The sequence below is a fragment of the Equus quagga genome, chromosome 3, assembly GCF_021613505.1.
Source record: "Equus quagga isolate Etosha38 chromosome 3, UCLA_HA_Equagga_1.0, whole genome shotgun sequence".
In the NCBI taxonomy this organism is placed as follows: Eukaryota; Metazoa; Chordata; class Mammalia; order Perissodactyla; family Equidae; genus Equus; species Equus quagga.
This window is the reverse complement of record NC_060269.1, coordinates 53,879,225-53,904,660: the sequence shown is the minus strand read 5'-3', so window position 1 is coordinate 53,904,660 and position 25,436 is coordinate 53,879,225. Positions and strand designations below refer to the sequence as shown.

Below are 25,436 nucleotides of genomic sequence, written 5' to 3'. Positions count from 1 at the left end.
GTATATCATTTCAAGCCATTAGTATTTAGCTTAAGTATGGGCGACGTTCAAATTAATTACGTTCTTATTTTTTGTAAAACAAAACCCATACACAGTCTTGACAAACGTTGGCTTCATAACTGCATTTAATCCTTTTGGAATTGATAGCACCAATTTAGCATGTTTAAGGTTATAATAGACAATGCATTTCTGTGACAGCATAGGTAGAAATAAAGCTGGCAAGTAAATCTTATGTATTCTCTGTTTTTTGAACGACTATCAAATTCCCATGACTTTTCCTTTCGAAATAAAAGCAAAATCAAGGCATCTTCTAAATAGTATTATAACTTCAGACAAACTACTATGATATTGTTAGCTTTAAAAAAAAAAAGTTTAAAAAATATTGCCCTACCAGTTAATATATTAAGATACATCTTACAGACCTTTTCAATCCTTGGTTTGAAGACTCCAAAAAGGTGATGGATTTCAGATGAGCAGTTCCTCTTCCCAGGGAGCAGAGGTTGGCCTTGCCTGTTCATTAAAGACTGCTTGGTCCGTGGTCACTTTGAGGCAACTGTGGCCTCAGACTCTCATCTGGCCTCTTACTCCACTCAACTATATTTGGTAACTGATCTCACGTTTCAGCAGACTGCCACGATCAGGAATTCCAGCAGCGGGCTGGGAAGCTACCCTGGGCCTGAGGGCTGGGTTCTTAGAAATTAAAGGCACTTAGTGTAGAAAGAACTACAATTATGGATCTAATAAACATAGGACTTACACATGTTCCTCTGCACTCTCACCTTGTGGCTGGAAACCACCACCTGTCTTCTTAACGTATTTTTAATCAATTAAAAGTACAGTATGTGATTCTAAGGAGAAAAAGTGACACTCATAAGGAATGCTCTTCTTCCTATAATCTCCTGCTCTGTGCATTTAACTTTTAGTCATAAGGTAGATTATCCTAAAATAGTAAATACAGTAACTACTTAAAAATTTAGCCACCTGTCAAATTTAATGTGAAGTCCCACTGTTCTCTTACTTCAGGTTGCTAATTAAAAATTATTATATGACTATGATGTGTATTAAAGAGATAGTCCATAGTAGGGTGAAATAGACATGTGCATACAGGGACTGAATCTTTTTTTTTTGAGGAAGATTAGCTCTGAGCTAACTACTGCCAGTCCTCCTCTTTTTGCTGAGGAAGCCTAGCCCCGAGCTAACATCCATGCCCATCTTCCTCTACTTTATATGTGAGATGCCCACCACAGCATGGTGTGCCAAGCGGTGCGATGTCTGCACCCGAGATCTGGGCTGGCGAACCCAGATCCACCGAGAAGTGGAATGTGCGCACTTAACCACTGCGCCACCCGCTGGCCCCTGGGGGACTGAATCTTATACACGTTGGAACACTGAATTCTTAGCCCAATACCTAGCGCATCATGAGAATCCAACAAATATTTGCTGAAAAAATAAACAAATGATGAATGACTATTGTTTAGGACAAGTATGAACCCTCTGACAGTTGTAAAAAATGTTTCACAACCATTTTATTACTTATCTTGTAGCATCTCATTGTAACATACTGTAATATTTTGAATTTCCAAATAACAAATAGAGGCAGTAAGAAGAGAAAGCTTTTCTGTTCTCAGGCCAGGTCACAGAGCCAAATCAAAGAAGCAGAAAATAATCACACAAAACCTCCTAGTGAATTCGGAGACGAAGTGCTGAGTCTGCCTTAGTCTGGATAGTACCAGGAGAGTCCATCCAGTTTCCTATCTAAAGAAGCTTTTTTCTCTAATGGTGGAACACTTCTAAAGGTCTACTTTTATACTCTTCTTTACAAGCAAAACTGGTCCTTTATAAATGGTCCTTCTTGAAACCGGACACTTTCGTGGGCTGTTTCAGCTATTATATTCATTAATAAGCATTTTAAAATTTATACTTATGGAGAAAAAAACCCCTCCGGATGATGAAACACATGTGTTTATATCTTTTTCTTACCAGAACCCCATAAGATAATAGCAAAAACCCAAAAGGATGCAAATTGGGAGAGAAGAGAGTAGAAGATTCTAGAAATGGACAAAATTGTTGGAAAATGGTTAATATAAAGATGAGTGGTCTAACTAAATTAGAAATCTTAAATGCCTGCAGAAGGAGATGCTGATGAGAAGCAAGTGATTTGCCCCACAGAGTCACAGAAAGGCTCAGGAGTTGGACACACTAGTTCCTCCTTGAAAATAATTTTGATTGGCAACTCTGGATACTTCTAAGAGGGAGCCAGGAGCTGAAAACAAGGAATTGGTTCAAAGAATCCCTAAGGAGCAGTTAGACCATACTGTCCTATTTCCACTTCAGGTAGCCAGGAGACAACCCCTTTCCATGTCTGGATGATGGGAGGTTTATTCTCTGGAAAATTTAAAATAGACAGTCTCCAGTACCAGGGATGCAGAACACAGACAATGGAAAAGATGAGGCACTAGAAGAAATTTCCAGGATTGGGTCGGAGAAGAGAACAGAGACTTCAATTATATCTAGAGTTATATTTCTAAAAAACAGTAATGACGGGAATATGGAAAAATAGTAATATTTGATACTTCTTGGTATTGTGACTCTTTGTTACATTAATACCTGTATTTTCTGTTTGAAAAATGTCATAGTCAAAAATTAAACAAAAACCTCTGTTGTGTCCTAAGGCAAATGGAATGTGGAAGAGATTATGAGAAACAAAATGTTATAACCTCTTCATGATATCACCTTAGTTACGGAAAGAATTGTTGAAATTAACTGAGAAAGTGGTTAAAAATGCCATATATACAATGACTATATTAATAATCTCATTAGTATTAATAATTTTAAGATAAATGGATGCTAACCTTATGACCCAACCTTCACCTTAATGTTTTAACAGGTTTTATTGCTGTATTAATAGTAAATTATGCAGGAGCCACTAGGTTTTTTTTTTTCCTCTAGACCAGACTGCATCCAGGCAATAACTTTTGTAAATCCCAGGTTCATTTTACAACCCCACCTAAAGTGTGTGCTGAAGACGTGCACACTCATGTTAACATTTTTCTCTCATTAAAACATTAATAAGAAAGATAAATATTTTTGCAGTTGCTAGAAAGAGAAGAGATGGGCATGCAACCCCATAAATGTTCACTGCACAGAATAATAAAAATAATCGTAATGAGTTATTGATAAATTAGTCACTCATCCTTTTTTGTTCTAGAGTCATTCACAAATGAATAAAAATACATTTACCCTTCCTTTTTCCAGGAGGTATAGCCAAGTTTTACTATGTTTAGAGTTCCTTTGTCACAGGAGAAAATTCACACCTTTTTGTAGAAATAAAAAGTTGTAAGTTGCAGGTGTAAAACTCAAAGTGACGTTGATTTGTAGGTATGATTGAAATAACACTGTTGGATTATCTGCAGGGAGATGGAGGATGGTGCTTCTAGGGGAAGATGCTGGTTCTGGCCTGGGAGAAAGTAGGGTTCTCCGAACCAGGCAGGATGGAGGGGCGGTGGGTTCTGTGAGAGGCCATGACACTCATGCAGGGTGCCAGGGCACTGAGCATTAAGCATCATGGCCATGGGAGCTGCAGTGAAAGAGGCAGCTGCTTCTACTTTCTAATGGGCCATGGAGGCTAAAACAAATCTCACAGTGACTCTCAGTGTTGAGCCTGTTGGTTTACTGACCAGAGGGAGGCCTCTCCCACATTTTCTTGGAATGCCTGGTCCCAAATCCTGCTATAACACCAGGAAAGTGATGAAGCTATATGAAGAAAAAAGAAATTGAAAAAAAAAGAGAGAGATAGCTTGTGGTCCTGAAAGAGGCCTCAAAGCTAGACATGATTTTATTCAAGAAGATAAAGAAATGAGGCTTTTTTGGTGTATTGTGAGCAGTGCAGCAAACCATGATTGTTTTAAAAATATTACAAGAATCTGAAGCAGATGTTCGTTTTCCTTAGGAAAGATGGTTGACCAAGGCTCTCTAAGTTATTATAATGAGGTTCAACTGATATTAAGGATGAGGATAGTGCATAGGCAGTAAGACAATCTGTCAAGCACTTTCATATTTACCCCCAGAGCCCATTTTTGTGTGCACCTGAGGTTGGGAAGTGGGGTCAGCGGCCCCTTAAATGGGTCTCAGTTCAACTTCCAATTGCTTACTTCTTCTTGTAAAAATTCCTGTTCTTTTGAAGTGCTTGCATTTGAGCCACTCATCCTCCTTCCACTTTTTTTCAATTAAGACTTTGGGTCTAGTTGGACTCTTGATTCTCTTCACTCCAAGTGCTTCCAATATCCTAGGGGATGTCAGCATCTCTTTGTTTATTTACTCCACACCCTGGCATATTAGTTCTTTGATCTGCTTATCTCTACTGATCTTTATCTCCCTCCTTCTTCCCACAGATTACATAAATGGACCAGCTCCAACTCTTAACAACAAATAACAAATTATTGAAAAAATTACTATCTTAAAACTATAAGCATTTATTATTTCACACAGTTTCTGTGTGCCAGGAGTCCAGTAGTGTCTTAGCTGGGTGACTCCGAATCAGGGTATGATGGGGTTGCGGTCAAGATATTGCCCATGGCTTCTCTTGTCTGAAAGCACGACTGGGTCAGGAGGATCTGCTTTCAAGGTGGCTCACCCATGGGCCTGGAAAGTTAGTGCTGTTGTTGGCAGGAGCCATGTAGACTTTTTCATATCATTGCTTGAGTCTCCTTACTTCATGGCAGCTGGTTCTTCTAGAGTGAGTGACTCAAGAAAGAGTAGGGTGCAAGCCACAATGTCTTTTATGACCTAGCCTTGGAGGTCACATTCCATCTTTTCTGCAATATCGCTTGGTTACACAAGTCAGCACTATTCCATATGGGAGGGGACTCCACAGGGGCATGAGTACCAATTGGCAAGATCATTGGTGGTCATTTTGGAGGCTGTCTGCCACAGCTTTATTCCATTAGCTGCTCTTGGACATGCTCCCATAGACACACTTGGGCATGCTCCATTTTCAAAATTGCAAATTCATGCATCTCATTATTTAACTGTAAACTTTCATTCTCTAGATCTCTCACTCCGTGACTACACTGACTTTTCTTTTTCACTGAGACTTACAGGCTGAGGAGCACTCTATTTCATACTTTCTATCAGTTGACCTTACAGTTTCAGGTTAATTAAGAACAGAGTATATTTTGGTGCAGAGTATATTTTGGAAGGTTTACAAACTTCCTTTTAGAAGATGAGGACTCTGGTTGTTCAGAGTCCTCAAACAATAGGTAAACAAACAATAGGTAACAACAGTAGGTAAAGTAAACAATAGGTAAAGTAAAGGTAATCAAAGGTTCTTTGATAATAGGGATGTGAATAGGAGTGTGCAGACTTGCTCATTCACCCTTCTTTGATCTTTTCTCCCCATGGTGGCCCAGGGAATTCTGAAAATCCTCTGACTCTGAAGGAGCTGGCCTACTTACCCCTTTTTTGAGCGTTTTACTTCTTCCTTTTTCTAGCATGTTCTACCACCAAACAAGGATCATGGGGCAGCATATAAAATAGTAACTGAGAAACCTGATCAAGAAACAAACAAAAAATAGAGGCATAAAATGATTGTGGAATTGTTGTAATGAGCCACTTATTGACCCATCTGGTGATCCTGAGAACGAGCGTCCTTCAAACCACGGCCATTTTTCCTACTTCTTCCTCTTTGTAGTTTCCTTGGTTACACATCACAGAATCAGGTATGCCCCAAAGACTTGTTTGGTTAAACTGGTTATGTCCATCCACAAGTAGCAGTAGACTTCAGATTTGTCTCTCATGAGTTGTATTTTAGGAACTGTGGTTAAATTTGCTGTATATGTGGAGCCCCAGCCCGTGGGTGGTCTTTTGATCACATGCTTCTGCTACTTGGAATGTTTGCCAGTTTGTGTATGTGCAAACATACAAACAAAAAGGAAGATAGAAAGATAATTTTATCCCAATAGTAATAAAACTAGAGTTGAAATTGCCTGAGAGTAGATTCCATAATCCATGTTTATATATGGGTATTTTGGCACACTTAGGTATTATGACACTTGATCAGAAATAATCTCATTTTTAATTTGGCTTATAAGATCCAAGTGTAAAAAAGTTTTATTCTTCTGGGCTTAAACATCAGTAACATTAATTTCAAAAATAGGTTTTATTGAATTTAAGCGAAATAAATTTAATATTTCTTTACAAAGAATAACATGAATATGAAATTGAATAAAGAGAGAAAAGTACAGATGGGTATTTTGAATAATATAAAATCTGAAAAGTTATTATAAATAGAAGTCAAACAGTATATTAAAAGAAGAATACACTATGGAAAATTGGGTTTTATCCAAGTTATAAAGGTTGGCTTAATTAACAGCCAAAGATCTAATACTTAACTCACCACATTAATAAGTCAAAAGAGAAAAGCTATATGGCTATTTCTATAGATTATTAATGAGTCTATGATCAAAATTTAACATCCACTCTCAATTAAAAAAACTGGTGGAATGGGAAGAAAATAGTTCTACCTTAACACGCTATATTAAGGTGTATTAAAGTATATGTGCATGTGTGTGCATGCATACTCATACACACATTTATTCACACACACATACGATGCAATACATAGTAATAAAAGACAAAACATCATGGAATACTAAGAACTAATATGCAGGTCTTAACCTATACTGAAGAAAAGAAGGGAATGGAATAATGGAATAGATGGAACACTACAGGAAGAACTGATTTTGTAACATAAATAATTCTCCATTAAAATAATCCACGAATGTCATATAATTTCAATTAAAACAACTTTTTTTTGTGCAACCAGAAAAATTGATATAGGGTTTGTCCAGAGGAATTAGCCTGACAAAGATCCAGGAAGATTATGAGAAACGGAATAGTACTGAAGGAAGGTAGCCCTTCAAGACTGCTGCAGTGCCCACAAATTCCTGATAGATGAAAAATAAGGAATGGAATAATGGATTAAATGGAATGGCATATATTATTCTTGTATAGGAAGAACATTACATCAATATGGCAGCATAAATTAAATAACTACACATATCTCGGTTTATTTCTTGGCCTTTTTCCACTGATCTGCCTCTGATTACAGTTTAAAGAACTGGATTCCTATTTCACTTCATTCAGCAAAGGAAAAGTTCTTTAGGCTCACACAAATTCCAAAAAAGAAAAAAAGGCTGTGGAATGAGTAGATAAGTATGCACTTAAGAGACCATATTCAGCATAGGATAGGATAAAAATAGAATACCAAACAGTGTGTGTACCTTCATCATATGTATGTGTATGCATAGTTATATCTATATATCTATAATTTCTCTCTCTTTCCTGGCATATGAATGAAAAATTTTAAAGTTTTCCTGGAAGGTAACAGTGGCTAATCTTGGAGAACAAATGCTCTCTGACTGGGGTTGTGAATGGGGCTGGGTGGAAGGCTTTACCCAATGTACATGTTGTATTATTACTTTTAAAAATAGCATCTGAGGGAAAAAATGGCATCAGAGATTATCTTGAATACCAGTATTTTTGCTCTGTATACTTTTCCTTGTTAATAATAATTTTTTAAATGTACTTTCAAATATGGTATAGCAAGAAGTGACATGGCAAAGCTATCCCAAATATACTGTTAAGTGAAACGAGCACATTGTATACTAGTTATTATATCTGGAAGGTAAGATCAAAGGAAACTTTTTTTTCTTTTTTGTATTTGAAATTCGTGTGTGCTTTCATTACGCTTACCATCAAAAAAAAAAAAAAAAATGAAGGCAAGAAAGAAATTAACCTCACAATGAGCCTAAAGTATTTTAATCTTTTAAAATCCTTTCTTGACTGATGAAACTACTAAAGAGTAAAATTTTTGAAGTCCTTTGAGTATAAAATAGAGAATAATCAAATAAAGAAATTTTGAATTCAGTATGTTTCATATTGGAGAATTAAAAATAAACTTCATCAATTTTAAATATATTAAACAAGACTTCCTATGCTGTGAGTCAGCCTTGCCGGCTGATTTGCAAATCGTCAGATCCATTTTCAAGTGGACCATATTCTGCCCATATGGACATTCATCTTGATCTGGCTGACTTTAAAATGTCATATCTTTTGGCCCACTCTATCTTAGATCCGCTCTGAGGACACAGTCCTAACTACAGGGAAACCTTTACATAAAAGCATGTTTAATTCCATATTGGTCCTAATGGCAACTAAAATACAACTCATTGAATGGCTTAGTTAATTCATGGACTTTTGAGGTGGCCATAGAAAGTGATTTTTCTGAAGTGTTTATATTAGCATAGAAGCTCACTATATTATGCTGAGGGAAATAGGAAGGAAACCAATGGTTTTTACAGGTTGAATATAACTTAAAAAATCTTAAGAATCTTTGCATGGCTGAAAGTTTTAATGGTTTAAATTAAGTTGACTTGATATCTTAAAAAAATATGAAGACTTCACTAAACTGTATGAGGCCATTTGGGTTTTTTTCTCCACTGGAAAGGAAAGGCAAATATACCAAAATAATCGGGTATTTAAAAATGGCTTTGAGACTTATCTGAATCGAAACTCAGCCTTTTGTTTCTCTTAAAGTTTGCATTTGATGTCCCTAGTGAGGGAATATCAAACTTGCACATGGAGTGGTCGCTGCCCGAGAACTAGGGACAGCTGTATATCAGTTTCAGAAGCTGCTTACCAAAGAGAGCCTCATGTGGAAGAATGTGGCCGTCACTCCCTGGGAAAACGGAAAGGAAGGAAGAATACGACAAAGGAGGAAACCAGCTGTTGGACCCAAGAAGGATTTAAACTTTGAAACAATGCCAATCAACTGAAGACAGTTGCTCCGCCACACAAAATCCTGAGGTCTGTCCATCGTCTACTTCTGTTCGACCAGCAATTTGCTCAGCTATTGCTATTTTGGGAAGGAATTTCCACAGAGCTGGCATATCTTCAGCCCCCGAGGTTTCCTCTGATTGACTGATCAACAGGTGTTGAAAAAGCCTGTGGCAGAAATATCGCAGACCCAGTGCGCTCATCTGACTTCTGTAACTGTGACTGTAGTTTCACTTGAGTGTATGGTTTCTTAACCAAGGAACCTTTCTGCCGGAGAAAAGCTTAAGAGATTATTTACAACCTCTATAGGTAATCGCTTTTGCATAGACACAGCATATGCATTTGTTAATACCATGTTTATTTGTAATTTATAAGTTGAATATTGTACTAATGATTACACAACTGAAACCTAAATGAATATGATATAGAACGGACTTCTCAAAGAATGTTGTTGATGTTATAATCCTAAAAAATATTAAACTATCTTGACTTAATTTTGTCTCACTGCCGTATCGTCAGAAAAGCTATTAGAATAATGGTCATATGAGTATTAGAGAAAAAACAAAGAAAGAAAAGAAAAGCACATATAAAGTGTTAGTTTGTCAAACACTTAAGGAGTATAATGTTACCCTATTTTTATACTAAATTTCATTTTTTGATTTTTTCTTTATAATTTATCCACAGTGAAAGAAACACGTGCGTATGAATTATTCCCATCATATTCAGAGTAAAAACCAAAGTGCTTATTTTGGTCTCTGGAGTTATCCATAACCTGCCTCCTCACGTTATCTTTGTGACTTTATATTCCCCGACTCTCACCCTGGTCCTTCAGCTTCGGCCTCACAGACCTTTCTGCTGTTCCTCGAACCATGGGGCTCATTCTACTTCAGGGCTTTGCTGTCCCTCTGTCAGGCACGGTACCTCCCAAGGAACAGGATGGGGGGACCCCTCGCTTCCCTCAGATCTTTAGTCAAAAGTCTCTTCCTTACTGCTGCTTTCCCTGTCTATATCCTATCTAAAATGTAATCTTTCTCTATCAATATTTTATATTCCCTCTTCCTTGTGTATTTTTTCTCTTACAGGTTATCTTTATCTAACACAGTGTTCTTTTTACTTCTTTTATTATTTATATTCCCCACTAGAATGTAAGCTCTGAAGAACAAGGTTTTATATTTTGTTGTCTTTTCTATCATCAGTGTATAAAATGTGCCTGGGACATAGTAGATCCTCGATAAATACATGTTTAGTGGATGCCTAGAAAGGGATGCCTAGAAAAACATGATGTTTGAATGCAACTGGTTTGATCCTACTGTTGCCACTCAACCCAAAGCTTTTAAACTTGCATCTGCCTCATAACTCAGGGAAGGACATGCTATCCAGTGCTCCAGTCAGGGTTCCCAGTATTTCCTGAAGAGAATAATAAAATAATGATAATAATAATAATAATACCTGCATCCAGTTGCTTTGTACTTGGCCTCTTTATAAAAACTAATTTATTTAATCCTTTAAAAACTCTGTGAGTTAGGTCATATTATCTGCATTTTACAGAAGAAAAATTGAGCCTAGTTAACTAACTTATCCACTATATTGAGGCTGATATGTGATGGCATTGATATTAGATAGATCATTTGAATCAAAATATTTACTTGTCACCATGAAGCTATGTCACCATCAAACACCGTGAAGCTATGGTGTTTGGGAGTCTAAAAAGAGATGAAATATGAATAGGCTGATCTAATCTGAAAGCAATGAAGAAATATTAATGGGCTTTAAGCCAGGGAGTGACACGATTAGGTTGACATGTTAGGGAAATTACATTGGCAGTAGAGTGGAAAATGGAACAGAGAGAACAGGCTGGAGTCAGGAAGCGAATAGCTCATTGCAATAGACCAGGTGACAAAACATGAAGCGCATTCTAGTCAGTGGAAGATGTGATAGAAAAGAGAAGACAGAGTTTAGAAATGTCATGAGCTAGAATTCACTGAGGGTTGAGGGAAGCGAGGAACCAACAGTGGCTTCTAGGTTTCTTATTTGAGAAGTTAGAGAGATGTAATGGTGCCACTAATCCTCATTAGGAAAGTAGGAAGAAAATTAGATTTGCAAGAAAATCGTGTAGCTAAAATCAAGGGAGGAGGTGCCCTTTCCAAAGGAGACTGATATAAAACCTCAAATATTGCCAAGAGGTCAATAAGTCAAGGACTAAACAGCATTGTTTGGTTTTGGCCATTGACAGATCATCACTGGTGATGTTTGGCAGAACTGCAGAGCAGATTCTGGGCTAAAAGTAGACCTGATCAATCATCTGTAGGAATCTGAGTGGACGAAGTAGAGATGATGAATGTATACCCCCATGAGATACCATACTGAAAAGGAAGAGATGAGATGGGGCAGGGGCTCAATCTTATCATTGTTTTAAAGATGGAAGTGACTTGATTCTTTTAATGGAATGGATGGTAAATGCCAGTTGTAATGGATTCCTGTTGCTGCTGTAACAAATTGTCACAAACTTAGTGGCTTAAAACACACAAATTTGGGGCTGGCCCCGTTGCCGAGTGGTTGAGTTCGCGCGCTCCGCTGCAGGCGGCCCAGTGTTTCGTTGGTTTGAATCCTGGGCGCGGACATGGCACTGCTCATCAAACCACGCTGAGGCAGCGTCCCACATGCCACAACTAGAAAGACCCACAACGAAGAATATACAACTATGTACTGAGGGGCTTTGGGGAGAAAAAAGGAAAAAAATAAAACATTTTAAAAAAAACACACACACAAATTTGTTCTCTTACAATTCTGGAAATCAACAGTCTAAAATCAAGATATTAGCAGGGTGGCATTACTTCTATAGGCGTTAAGGGGAAAACCCATTTCCTTGCTTTTTCCAGCATCTATAGGGAGCCTGCAATCCTTGGCTTGTGGCACCATCCTCTATCTATAAGCCACCAGCATAACATCTTCTCTCCCCTCTAACCTCCACCCTGTTTCTTCTAAGGATTCTTGAGACTGTATTTGGCCCATCCTGGATAATCTCTCCATCTCAAAATCCTTAATCACATATGGAAATTTCCTTTTGCCATGTAAGGTAACATTCACAGGTTCTAGGGATTAAGGGACATGTTTGGGGCCATTTAGTTGTCTAGTACTGTCCACTGTCTGCCCCCAAATATTCACATCTATTTCATGTTTCTATTTCACATTCAGCCCATTCCAAAGTTCCTCAAAGCTTCTAGGCATAACAGTATCAACTTAAGTCCAAAATCTTACCTAAATCACATCAGCTCAATAGACCCGAATCTCATCATCTAAATTATTTAAATCAGGTATGGTTGAGACTTTGGGTCTGAACCATCCTGAGGCAAAATTCCTCTTCGTTGTGAATGTTTGAAGCTAGAAAACAAGTTATCTGCTCCCAAAATACAACGGTGGGATAGGAATAGGGTACCAGGTCTAGACATCCCTGTTCAAAAAGGAAGAATATGGAAAGAAAAAAGTTGTCACTGGTCCCAAGAAATTTCAAAATCCAACAAGGCAAACTCCATTAGATTTCAAGGCCTGAGAATAATCCTTTGTGGCTCTGGGCTCTGCTGTCTGGGCTTGAGGCTCTCCCCTTGGAGTCATCCTTCCTTTTTCATGAAAGGTAGCCCATGTTTGCAGCTAAGTAGTTTAACAGATTGTTTCATGCTTTGAAAATTTTGGGAGTTTTACAGCCTTCTTTCATTTCTCTCTGTCCCTTTCAGTCCAAGCTGGCAGTGTTTTTACTGATACAACTTCCTTAGATACCTTTTGGATCTCCTGAGTAGTCAAGGGATTCACTCCATTGGACAAGAGGCTCATCCATATGTCTTTCCTAAAAATCCTGTTGATATTCCTGACTTTTGCTGAGAAGTCTGAAGGGATCCACAGGCCACATGCCTAATTTCTTCACGAGCCCTCTGTGTAATGGATTACTCTTACCTTGTGATCTTTTTGAGGTGTTAGCACAAGGTTCTTCAGCCATATTCTTGGCTTGCTCATCAGAGTATGCCTTCCTGACAGTGAATTTCCTAATTTTAGCATCTCTTGCAATCTGGATAGGCTGAGAATTTCCCATATCATCAAGTTCTGGTTTGTTTTTGCTTAACAGTTCTTCTCTTTTATAAGGAGAAGAACTTGTGATTACACGAGTCCATCTAGAAAATCCAGGGTAATTTCTCCATCTCAAGATTCCCAGCTTAATCACATCTGCACAGTTCTTTTTGCTCTGTAAGGTGACATATTCACAGGTTGGAGGATTAGAACATGGACATCTTTGGGGGACCATTTTTCAGCCTATCACACCAATAGACAGGGAGTGGTTAACGATACAGGAAATTAAAGGATAATGGGGTGAGATTCTTGAGGAAGCTGGAGGAAATCAAATCCAGATGAAAGGGGGTTAGTTGTTTTGTGTATAAAGCACCACACAGTCTTCTTAGACTAAAAGTAAGAATATAGATGAAGGTGTCAGACAGTTCAAGGATTCTCTTTGAAACAGCAGATGTTGTATATGCTGAGAGGACTTGAAGAAATCAGTAAAATGTTGCAGAGTTTTAAGGGCCAATGTGAAAAAAAAAAGGGAATTGTGGTCATAAACAATGAATTTGAGGTGATAAATATTAGACAATTTCTCTCAATGTCCTGGCGCAGGAAAATGCTGGTTTGATTGATCCAGGTTATCAAATTGCAGGTAGAGAGGAAAGCCAGTGCAGGAAGCAGTCGAGGGTGTTAATGAGAGAAAGGTTGGGTGAATGCTCATGGAGTTGATTGAGCCTGGGGAGGCAATAACATGAGGCTCCCAAGGAGTCTGAGAAATTGGGAGAAAAGGGAGGGTTCTGAGAAGTGAAAATGGAGTTTATGATTCTCAAGTTTCTGAATGAAGTCCGGGTTGGGGCCATGAGAATAAATTGTTAAAGTGGAAGAGAACCAGATATGAATTTGGAGTAGAATTTTCTTATGTGTATTGTGTATGCACTTTGGGGTGGAAAGTAGGAAGAGTGGAGTTAACATCTAAGGAATCCCTACCTGATAAATCTACATCATTAAAAGACAAAACAACAAGAGACTCTCGTTTACAATACGAACTTGTAGGGCCCATTTCCGTAACAATCAAAAGAAAAATCACAATTAAATCACACGTGCTTTGCGGGAGGAGCACTAACACTGTAGCATTTAAAGTACTTCTCTGAGATAATTTAATAGATACAGAGAACAGCATGCTGAGAAAAGGATATTTGAAGTTAGAGCAAATTTCAAAATTTTGGTTACCATTTACTAGCTGGAGGACCGTGGACAAATAAGTTAACCTCTCTAGGTCTTATTTACCTCACTCATAAAATGTTAACAATCATAGTATGTACCTTATGGGACTTTTGTGATGATTAAATCTGATAATACATATTAAGGGCTCAGCATATTGCTTAGCCATAAAAAAGCTCAGTAAATGCTTTTACAATAAAGCCTAATTTTCTGCTGCTAGCAAACGTGTTCCTATGAGACATAGCTCCAGTAAGTATCAGATACTAGCAAAAAACTGACAGAAGATGAACTTACGACTTAATCACAGGTCATGTTTCAGATTCTTTTGTTTTTTTCCTCAATGTCATCACCATTGACAAACACAGAATTGTTAAAAAAGAAAAAAAACTAACAGAAGTGAGCAATGCCTCCACCTTCTTTTAAAAATGACTTGATATTCTGGCTTCTGAGAAGAAAGCTTTTTCTGGGCTCTTCCCATTGTGGACAAGTCACCACTTCCTTTTTTTGAGCATACAACTGCTGGCTTCCAATTCTCTCCATTTACTACCCAACTCCACCGTTAGGGCCCACACGACCACCCTGAATCTCAGCACTTCTGCACGTGGGATTAAGTGCCTGGAGCCCTAAAAGGCAAAAATCGACTGCGATTGAAACGCAAACTGCAAACATTAACAGGTGCCATGACAAAAATAAAGAGCACGTTCCCCCTTAACTTAAATTCTTTGTGGTGTATGACTGGCGTTACAAATGTTCACACTAGACAGTAACAGTATTTGAAATTTTTCATAAAGATGAATTTCTTATGACAGAAACTCGAAGTCCATATCCCCTTCTTCTCTCTTTTTACATGCCCCAGCACCAGCCCTGGAAAAGAATAACGCCACACCTCACTGTGGAACTTCGCAGTCCACGGTGTCCTGCATTTAATCTCTCAGCCTCTGCATTTTCTTCCTTCTCTCTTGTTTAGATTCCCCGATTTCTCTGCCTATATTCCTTTTATACTCTATTTACATCCACGTCCCAAAGATCGCATTATTACCTTTGCTGTACTACCCCCTTGAAATTCTCAGTGTGAACGGAGGGATGGGCTGACCTACCGACCTAGATCAGTATTCTGAGGCGAGAAAACGAAACCGAAAAGGCTCCAGGATGCGGAAAAAGAAACGACTCACGCCCTCGCTGTGAAAGACTGGCTGAGACGGCTCTGAGCGGCCGGTCCAACGCTGGGTGCAGAGTTCCCCGGAGCCTCCACTCCGGCTCGGCGCCCTCTCCTCTACTCCCTCCCCGAGGGGCGCGCCTGTCTGCTGCTCCTCCGGCGGAGCTGCAGGTCTGGGTCCCTGGGGCCAGACGTGGGGCTGGGGAGATCAGGTGAGATGTGTCCCTGGAGAGGGGCCCGGACTGGAGCTGTCCCGCCGGAATTATAGGTCTTGTACAACATCTGGACGGACAGGACGGGGAGGAGGCGGGGAACTGGGGGCATCCAATGGGCTCCTAAAGACCCCGGGAAGCACGGCGTGGGGAGATGCAGAAGAAAGGGACCCCCGTGAGGAGCGCGCAGGTCTGAGGTCTGAAGGAGAAGGGCGAGTGCTCAGGGGTTTAAGGGGTCCTCTTCAAAGAAAGGATGGTAGGGATCTGAGGTATTGAGGAGAAACTGAAAGAATGTCAGATCTGAGCCAACCAGTAAAACCTAGACGTTGACAGCAGCAAGCAGCTTCCTCTTGCTGTACTGGTCTTAGACCTTTTAATCATGGAAATCGCTTTTATAATTTCTCTGGAAAGGTCCTTCCTTCTCTCTCTCGCTTCTCTTTTGTTTACAAATTCATAATTATTTATAAATTCGTAATAATTTTCCTAAGGTTTTTCCTTAATCAGAGAAACTAACCTTATCTGTGACAGGGCCTTGAGAATGGTGAAAGCGCCTAACAACCTCTAGAATGAACCGGAAAGGAGATTACCAGGCAAAAGCAATTTCTTTAAAGGCAGAATTAGAAGTCCAAGCAATAGCGTCGATAACATTGTCATAATACAGATCTTCATGGTTTTGAGTAACCTTCTGAAAGCAGTAGCATGTCATTCAATGAATCTACGGTTTGCAGTTTGAAATTTAGTAGAAGAAAATAGGTACTAAAATAATTGAGGGTGGGTTTCAGCTTCCAAGGCCCTGCCCCTCACCTTATATCCAAAAGAAATTGGGAATAGTTTGGTGTGTATCCTTCATGGTATTCTACTCAGAAACAAGTTTGTGTGTCTATAGCTTCTTTGTCTGTCTGTCTGTCTGTCTATTATCCACCCATCCATCAATCTTCTTCCATCTGTCCACCTCTAGATCTATACATTTTAAAAACATATTTGGCTGTCATGCTGGTGTGCAATAGCTTTTCTCACTCAATGGTTTTTTGGCACACCTCCGTCTCGTTTAGTAATTGCTGTGTGATATCTCCTTGTATGATGTATCAAAACTGATTAGTTTTATTTTAAGCAGAAGAGAAGGACATAAAACGAAAAATAAACGGCCGCCTCCGCTACTTTGCCCCCATAATCTCACAGTTTTAGTTCTCCTGAAAGTTACTACCATAAAGATGTACTTTTAACTTTATTTCTTCATTTGCCAACTTTAGACAAGCGTCTACTAACTTACTGCTGCGAAAAAAACACCCACCCACTCTGTCTTCCGGTATGGGCTATGTATTTCTTTTCCTGGTTGGCTTTATGACTTTAAGTACTGTATCTGTGTCAGATACCCTCCCACTGCTACAGTGATGGGGGGTTAATTCTCTCCCTTTCTGGCTGCTGCATAGGCAGTCACTTCCTGCCCTGTAAGATTGGAGGCCCGGTGGTTGTTTTACTGTCATAACCCTTTTTCAGGCCACCTCACGGCTTATTTGAGAATACGAGTCTCTAAGTAAAGTATTCAGCTTCTGATTTCATTTGCTCTGGTTAGTTCCCTCTGCCCATAACTACGTCCAGAGATCTTATTTTGCATCCTTAATTCCCATGCATCTCTCTCAAATTAGTGGAGTTTATCTCAAATTCATTTGAAATGATAGTCTTGTCTGGGAAGACAACATCTTCATCCGATCTCTACACTAAGGCTAAATCCTTTGGTTTAACTAGGAACTCTATGAGCGAGGTTTTTTCCCCCCCAATCTTATCACTTTTTATTTGGGATACAGAATTAGTTGCCTTGAGAGACCCCAAATTTCTTGGCTCTCTTCCTTCTAACTCTGCTTTCAAACCAGCCAGTTCTTTCCTACGGTATTTTTCTTTCCCTTTCTTCTTTGGTAACAGCTCCCTAAAAACAGTCAATAAAAGGCAGCAAACACTGATAATCTTTTCCAGTTACTTTGCCTAGAGCATCAAGACTTGGTTGGCGTGTGTTCAAAGCTGTTCGATCGGCTTCCTAATTTTGCAAGAGATAGTTTTTGGCAGATATTTTCTTTGAATCACATGGTTTCCAGCTTTTGAGTCTGAGATGCCTGGTTTCTCACTGCCTGTTACCTGTCCGCTAGGCCCAAGATCCATACGTGTTTCCATGATTTTGTAATCCATGTCTTCATCTCTTTCAATGTCTCTGAAATGAGGATGCATATACAAATCTATGGTGTGTTGTAGTTTAATTGTCAGTATTAAAATTTAGTGGTACATAAAATAATGGTACATCTTGTAATTCATGACGTCTTAGATTCAGACTATAGTACTGTACAATTATGTAATGGCAGCACCCTACTTCTGTACCAATTTCTGTATTCGTTAAGGAAACACTAACTTCTGTAACAATTAGAACCTCTAAATTTCAGTGGCATAACACAATAGAAATTTACTTCGTGCTCTTCTAAGAGTCCAAAGCAGATTTTCCTAGTAAGTGGGCAGCCCTTAATAGTATTTCAGCAACCTGACTCCTTTCTGTATCATGGTTCCACCATCCCCTTGAGTCTTAATATTCTCTGCACTTAGCTTTTTAGAAGAGAAATAACAATAGAGAAGGCATACCAACTCCTCAAAAGCTGCCATAGCTTCCACTCAAATTCCATTGGTAAGAACTAATTTTAGGGCCTCCTCTAGATGTAAAAGGATCTGGAAAATCTAGTCATTGGCTAGACAGCTACTTCTTAGTAACAATTCTAAATTATGGAAGGGGGAACCTGACTTTTGGTGGACAGTTGTCTTTGACTCAATGCCCAAAACATTTTTTTATTTTTACTTCAATCATAATCTAAATAAAGTCCTCACATTGCAATTGATGGATAAGTATTGTAAGTGTTTTTAAATCTGTAGGTTTCTTCTCCTCTTTCCTTCTCTCTGTCTCTCTCAGTTCTTGTAATTAGAGGCATGATCAATTTTTTTTTCCCCCAAGAGTTCTTATAGATGGAGTTTGGTTCAATTCAGAGAGGGATAATGTTTTGCTGTGTCTATTTTTGTGATGTTAGTATCCATTGATGCTCAATGTCTAAATCCATTTATTCATCAGGCATCTCAAAATGAGGATAATATAAATCCCTCATTCCTTCTTGATATATGTATATATTTGAACTGGGTTACTTCTATAAAGACAAACTTTCCCTCATATAATATATGCTTAATCAGGGATACAATTTGTATGGGCAATATGAGATCAGTGTTTGATTCTTTTTTAATTTTTTTGTTTTGGTGAGGAAGATTGGCTCTGAGCTAACATCTCTTGCCAGTCTTCTTCTTTTTGCTTGAGGAGGATTGTCCCTGAGCTAACATCTGTGCCAGTCTTCCTCTATTTTGTATGTGGGCTGCTGCCACAGCATGGCTGATGAGTGGTGAGTAGGCCTGTGCCCATGGATCTGAACCCGTGAACCCTGGGCCGCCAAAGTGGAGCATGCGAACTTAACTGCTATGCCACTGGCCAGCCCCTCTTTTCTTTTCTTTTCTTTGCTGTCTCAAATTATCTAATATTCAGGTACCCTGCACAGGGCCTTACATAAATATTTGTTGGATTAATAATTAAGTTATGACCAACTGTGGTGTTTAAATTATGACATTCCATAGTCCCTTATATTTACACAGTATTATTCCATGGCTTCTCACCATTTCATGGGATGAAGCAGAGGAGGTAGGGCATCAGATTTTATTGTTCTGTTTTACAAAAAGTAAACGGAAACTTTTCTTTTTGCTACAAAAGTAATAAAGTTTGGGAAGAACACAAATGGTAACTTCGGCTTCCCTGTCCTTTAAAAATACATGGCTTTATAATAATAATAATCAAAATTATAGTCTTTGGGAGGACTTTACAGAGAAGTAAAAATACAATGATGTACACCTGAAATATATATAACCTTGTACACCAGTGGTAGCTCAATAAAATGAATGAATAAATAAAAATAAAAACCCCAAAGTCTACAGTGAGGTAGTATAATACATATACAGCATAGCATAGCATCAAAAATGTGAAGTGCTGGATTCTTTAAATCTTTGCTTTTTTGATTTATCATTTATCTTAGTCTGCTAGAGCTGCCATAACAAAATATTATAGACTATGTGGCTTAGAACAACAGAAATGTATCACAGTTATGTATCTCACAGTTATGGAGGCTTGAGAAGTGCAAGGTCAAGGTTCCAGCTCATCTGGTTTCTGGTGAGGGTTTTCTTCCTGGCCTTGCTTGCTGTGTCCTCATATGGCAGAGAGAGAGAGAGTGAGCTTTCTGCTATCTTTTCTTCTAAGGTCACTAATCCTGTCATAAGGACCCCACCCTTGTGACCTCATCTAACCCTTGTTATCTCCCATAAGCCCCATCTCCAAATACCATCATATTGGGGGTCAGCACTTCAACATAGGAATTTGGGAGGACATAGCATTCAGTCTATAACATCCTCCTTGGATGCTCTCTCTGGACTCCCCATTGTAAAAAAAATGATGGAAAGAGCATACTTATTCCTTGTCCCACCATTCTTCTCTCTTTATACTTCCCAAATTGGTTAGTTATATCAGTATTTTTGTTTTGTGGGGGCCTGAAATTGGCCACCCCAAGATATGTCTCTTTGACCTTATCTCTAGAAACTCTTAATCAATGGGGAAGGCAAGGACTTAAATCTGCATTTGTTTATGGTGCTTGTCTGGTAACCTCCTGTAACTGACTCCCCTCACCCCCAACATCCTCCTTTGTCTTTAGGTGGATATGATATTTGGGGTGGTGGTTTCAGCCATTTTGGCGAGTTGCTCAGCCTGAGCAACTCCCATGTATACATTGACAAAGAGAAATGGCAAGCAATAGGATATATTTGAGTACATGAGGAAGCCATTTGGTGTAAACCTAATTTGGCCTGACTTTGTTTTTTCCAAAAGGGCCTGACTGTGGCCATTGAGCACACACTGTATATCTGCTTTTAAACATTTGTTATGGCAAGAACAAATGACCTTAAGATAAAGGTGCAACCTCCCCCCCACATTGGCATTTCCTTAAGGATAAGCATCTTTCCTTAGGCTAGGAACTGATTGCTGCACTCACCTTTGACCACCTAGCTCACCTGTGACCACCCAGCTCCAGACAATAGACCTGCCACCCTGCTGTCTTCACTGAGACAGCAGACCTATCTGCTGTTTCCATCAATTGCTGTGCCGACAGAGCAGTCTCGCGACTATTGTAAAAGGGACATTTCAATCCTATGTGAAACATCCTGTTTGGGGGTATATAACCACTCTGTGCACCCCACTTCTTTGGTGCCCTTTCTTCCTTCAGGAAGAAAGACCCCGGGCCATGGTCCTCATAAAGGTTTGTTTAATTTTCTCCTGCTATTCTGTCTCATGTGAATTTAATTCGTTCTCTGGCCAGACGAACCCAGAGAGGATAGAGGAAATGTCTTCCTCCCTACAGTTTCATCAATGTTTAAACTATTTACACCGTGTTCTCTGAATAAATTAAGTTCATTGTTATTTGTCAATATGTTGAGTCTAAAAATTAAAAAAAACAACAAACAACACTTACAACTTTATAACTATATACATATTATTCATTATGGAGTCAAATTTTGTGATTAGACCCAAATAGTAGGAAATGTATCCTAAATCATCAGAACTTGCTTATTTAGACTTTCCAAAGTATTAAAGAACACTAAAGACATTGGCCATGTGTCAGAGCATTCAGCGTCAATCATGATGATAAAAGAACTTACTTTAGTCATTCCAACTCTGTCCAGGTACTCTTTAAGCAATTTAAGATTGACACATTTTATCTTGACAGTAACTTCAGGATAGTAATAGTATCCAGATTTGCAGATGAAGGAACTGAAACAGAGAGAGAGGAAACAACTTCCCTCAGGTCGCGCAACTTGTTGGTTGGAGAATTAGGAATTTAAGCCAGGCATCCTGGCTTCAGTTCAGAGCTCAAGCTTTCATTTGCCTTACTATACTGCTTCTTTCATTTCCATTCCTTTGTAGCTAAAATGTCTCTTTGGCAGATTTTAGATTTTCTCTTTAGCTTTGTGTACTGAAATTTTACCAGGATGTGTCTAGGTGTGAGTTTCTCTTTTTTCATCAAACTTGCTTTGTTTTCGGAGAACCTTTATAATGCAGGGACTCATATCTTTCTTTAGCCCTGGGTCAATCTTCTTAAATTACATTTTCTCATATTATGTTTTTGATTGCTTTTACCACTCTTTCTGGTATCCTAGTTAATTCCTCTTGAATTTCCTGCTAAATAGATTATAGACTTTGATCTGTCCTTCATGTGTCTTAATGCTTCTCTTATTTCCACTTCATTGTCTTTTCCTCTGTATTCTGGGAGATTTCTGGACTCTATCTTTCACTTACCAACTTTGGATTCTATTTTATTGTTCAGCATACTAATTTATGTTTTATCTGCAATCAAACTTTTAATTTTCAAGAGCATTTGCTTGTTCTTGTATTTTTTGTTTTCAATAGCAGCATACTCTTGTTTCTTAGAGTCAATATCTTTTTGATCCCCTATGAGAATACTAGCTGGAATTTTTAGAGTTCTCTTCTGGCCTCTAAATCTTTTCTGTTTTCTTAGGAGATAGGTATTTTTTAGTCTGTTTATTCATTTTGCTTTTCTTCTTCTTTTTTTTTGCTGAGGAAGATTAGCCCTGAGCTAACATCTGTGCCAGTCTTTCTCTACACCATATGTAGGTTGCTGCCACAGCGTGGCTGATGAGTGGTGTAGGTCCACACCTGGGTTCTGAACCCGTGAACCCAGGCCGCTGAAACAGAGTGTGCCCAACTTAACCACTACACCACCAGGCCAGACTCGGCTTTTCTTCATTTTTGATGTTTATTTTCTGTCTGATGATCCTTACTTTACAGTCATATTATAAATAAAAAATGCAATGGCTAGTGAAAAGGCTGATTTGAATTTCCCTAACCTGTGTCTCCCTTAAATAGGAGTGAAGGTTAATCATGGATTCTTAAGTGTGTGTTTAGGGTGGAATATTTTAGGGAAACTCTCCTGTAGATTATGTGTTTAGGACCCCATATCCTTACACGTAATTTAAAAATCAGCAGAAATGAATTATCTGAAAAATAATTTATATAAATTTCTATAATGGATATCTTTGAGCATGACTAATCAAGAAGAAATAATGATGTATTCATACACTTCACTTATATTAGAATCACCACGAATTTAACAACCACAAATGGACCATATTGATGTTTTGGATATCATAGGTAACTTTATAGCAGATGTCATAATATTTTGGAATGATGAACAACTCTTGGGTTAAATCCGAATAAAACAAAGAATAATCTTCTTTGATGTACACAGGATTGTATAAACTCCATTATATCATATATGATGTACGTATGAATACATTTTCTGAAATTTCAATAAAATCTTGGGAGGAAAGGGAAGCAAAGGTATCCTTCATCCCACCATGTTTTTTTCTTTTTTTGAGGAAGATTACTGCTGAACTAACATCTGCCTCCAAGCCTCCTCTTTTTTTTTTTGGCTGAGGAAGATTGGCCTTGAGCTAACATCTGTGCCCATCTTCCTCTATTTTATAAGTGGGCTGCCTGCCACAGCATGGCTTGACAAGCCGTGCCTAGGTCTGTGCCTGGGATCCGAACTGGCAAACCCCAGGCTGCCGAAGTGGAGTGTACGAACTTAACTGCTACGCCAGAGGCTGGCCCCCCTTCATCCCACCATCTTGAACTAAATGTCCTTGTCTGTTATCTCTTCTCCCCTGGGTCTTCAGTGCCTCCACAGGCTGCCCAAACCTAAAATGTCATCAAGTCTTTTCCATCTTAAAAAGACATGCGTGGATTTTGTACTCGTCTGTAGCTACATTTCTGTTTCTATACTTTTCTAAAGGAACAAACTTCTTGAAAAAGTAGATTGTGTTTACCATCTCTGCCTTCTTTTTACTTTCCCCTTCAAATGTCTCTCTTTACTGTCACTTTTGTTCTCCATGCAGCCATCCTGCAGAGAACAGCCAGTCATCTTTGAAAATGTCAATCAGATCACGTGAGTCCCCTGTTCACCGTGCAGTGACCTCTGATTATACTCGGAATGAAATTCCTACTTCATATCCTTCCTGATGAGACATCCCTGGCCCAGCTCTCCAACCCAGCTCTCCGACTCATGTCACTCGATTGGTTTCCCTCTGCTCCAGTTACAGCAGACTTCTGTCGTTTCCTAGAGCATACCAAGCCTTTTGCCTACTTAGGCACTTTGCGCTTTGAGTTTCTTCCTGAAACCCTCTTTCCATGGCTCTTTGCATGGCTCCCCTGTTTTCTCCTTCAGGTCTCACCTTAAATGTCACGTCCCTCGACACATCTTTTTCAACAGTCCATCTAATTCTTTATAGCTCTCTTATTTTTTTCATGGCATTTAATACAATTTTTAAATATGTAAATTTTTGTTTATTTTTTCCCACTCCCTGAGTGCAGAGACTACTTCATTTTTTGTGGCACTGTATCCCTATCATCAATCACAGTGTCTGGCACATAGCACGTGCTCAATAAATAGTTGTTGAATAAATGCATTCTGCTTTCTGTCCCCTCCATTTCACAGAGAATGTACTTGCTTTGGCTATAAATTCCTTGCTATTCACCAATTCGGTGGCAATTTTGAGTCCTAATGCTATATCATTTGTTAGCGATGTTTGCCACTATCATTTTGAATACTCTTTCCATTCTGTAATACACTTGGGCTTAGTTTTCTGCTTCCTATTCTATTCTCAATGACCCATCCTCCTCCACTTGTCCCTTAAATATTAGTGTCCTGAGGGGGGGAAGAGCTTGGCGCAGATTGAAGAACCAGGGGGAGAACAGAATAGCTACTGTGAAGTGAGGAAGTGAGTTCTCCCAGAAGCAGATCTCAAGATGAGGGTTTGAGTGCAAATAGTTTATTTTGGGAGTGATCAGGAGTGGTCAAGAACTTACCAGGAGTTGCTAGTAAGCAGTTGGAGAAATAGATGGCAAAGAGAAGGCAGCCAAGAACAGTTTTGTCATGAAGCAAGTTTCACAGTGGATAAGTAATGCTTAGTCCTGCTAGGAAACTTTAGAAGCCACTGTAGAATATGCATCTCACAATGTGATTCCACATTGTATACGTGGAATTCCATCAGTGATTCTTTGAGTGTGCAACTGTGAGTAATTTATTCCCTATGCTTTTTATCTGGGAAGGCAAGCCCATATCCAGAGTATGTGTCAAGCCCAATAAGGATGAATTGCTTCCTTCTTCAGCATGGAAGGGATCTGATGGAGTCAACTTGTTACCAAATGGCTGATTGGTCTCCCCGAAGGGTAGTGCCATATTGATGGCTCTGCACAGGTCTCTGCTGCTGATGTTCAGGTCATGGGTCTGCTATTCAGCAATGGGAGTAGCTAAATCAGCTTTGTGGAAGGGTGCCCATGCTGTTGGGAAACTGCATAGCCTCCATCATTGCCACCATGACTACTCTGTTTTGTGGCCCATCGTGCAAGCTCCAGGAGGTAGCAGATGGAGATTGGCTGGTATCTACTGGATGTATCATTCTGTCCATCGAGTTGTTTAGGCTCCTAAGTAATGGATGATCTCCTATGCATGTGGACTTGAGGCACAAATATCTGCACAGCTTGTGCCTACTTTCATAGGTTGAGCCACAGACTTCTCCCTGAGACGTTTTTTATTCAATTTTTCAACCTTGCTTCCTCCAGGCCCCTAACCAAGCAGCTGAATTATTTGCTGCTGCTCAAGAGTCCCTGTATATCTTTACCTCCAACAGCTCTCCACACATCCAGTTGATGACCACAAGTGCTTCCAGAGCCCTCTCACTGGGAGGATTTCCCCTCACCACTGTCTGTGAGAGTTCCCCCTGTTTGGGCAGGTAATACAACAACAGTTCATTTTGGTCTACCACACATATTGAGC

General features: G+C 39.2%; 2 protein-coding genes across 12 annotated transcripts in view; one reads left to right on the top strand and one right to left on the bottom strand.

The window, feature by feature from the left end:
- The window catches only part of PALLD (palladin, cytoskeletal associated protein), a 383,758-nt gene extending 383,198 nt beyond the window's left edge, over nucleotides 1-560 (bottom strand). For all 3 annotated transcript variants that reach the window (XM_046656558.1, XM_046656559.1, XM_046656560.1), the window contains exon 1: nucleotides 423-560. In XM_046656558.1, coding sequence (XP_046512514.1) covers nucleotides 423-518 — 96 coding nt within the window. In that variant the 5' untranslated portion in view covers nucleotides 519-560. The remainder of the gene's footprint in view (nucleotides 1-422) is intronic.
- A 14,670-nt stretch (nucleotides 561-15,230) lies between these two features.
- Nucleotides 15,231-25,436, top strand: part of LOC124237488 (probable ATP-dependent RNA helicase DDX60-like) — a 116,730-nt gene continuing 106,524 nt past the window's right edge. For 5 of the 9 annotated variants that reach the window (XM_046657167.1, XM_046657165.1, XM_046657162.1 and 2 more), the window contains exons 1-2: nucleotides 15,232-15,471; nucleotides 25,291-25,392. The gene's annotated coding sequence lies outside the window, so the exon portion shown is untranslated. Of the gene's footprint in view, nucleotides 15,472-25,222; nucleotides 25,393-25,436 lie in introns of all 9 variants that reach the window. The other 4 variants (XM_046657166.1, XM_046657164.1, XM_046657163.1 and 1 more) reach the window with 4 other exon arrangements.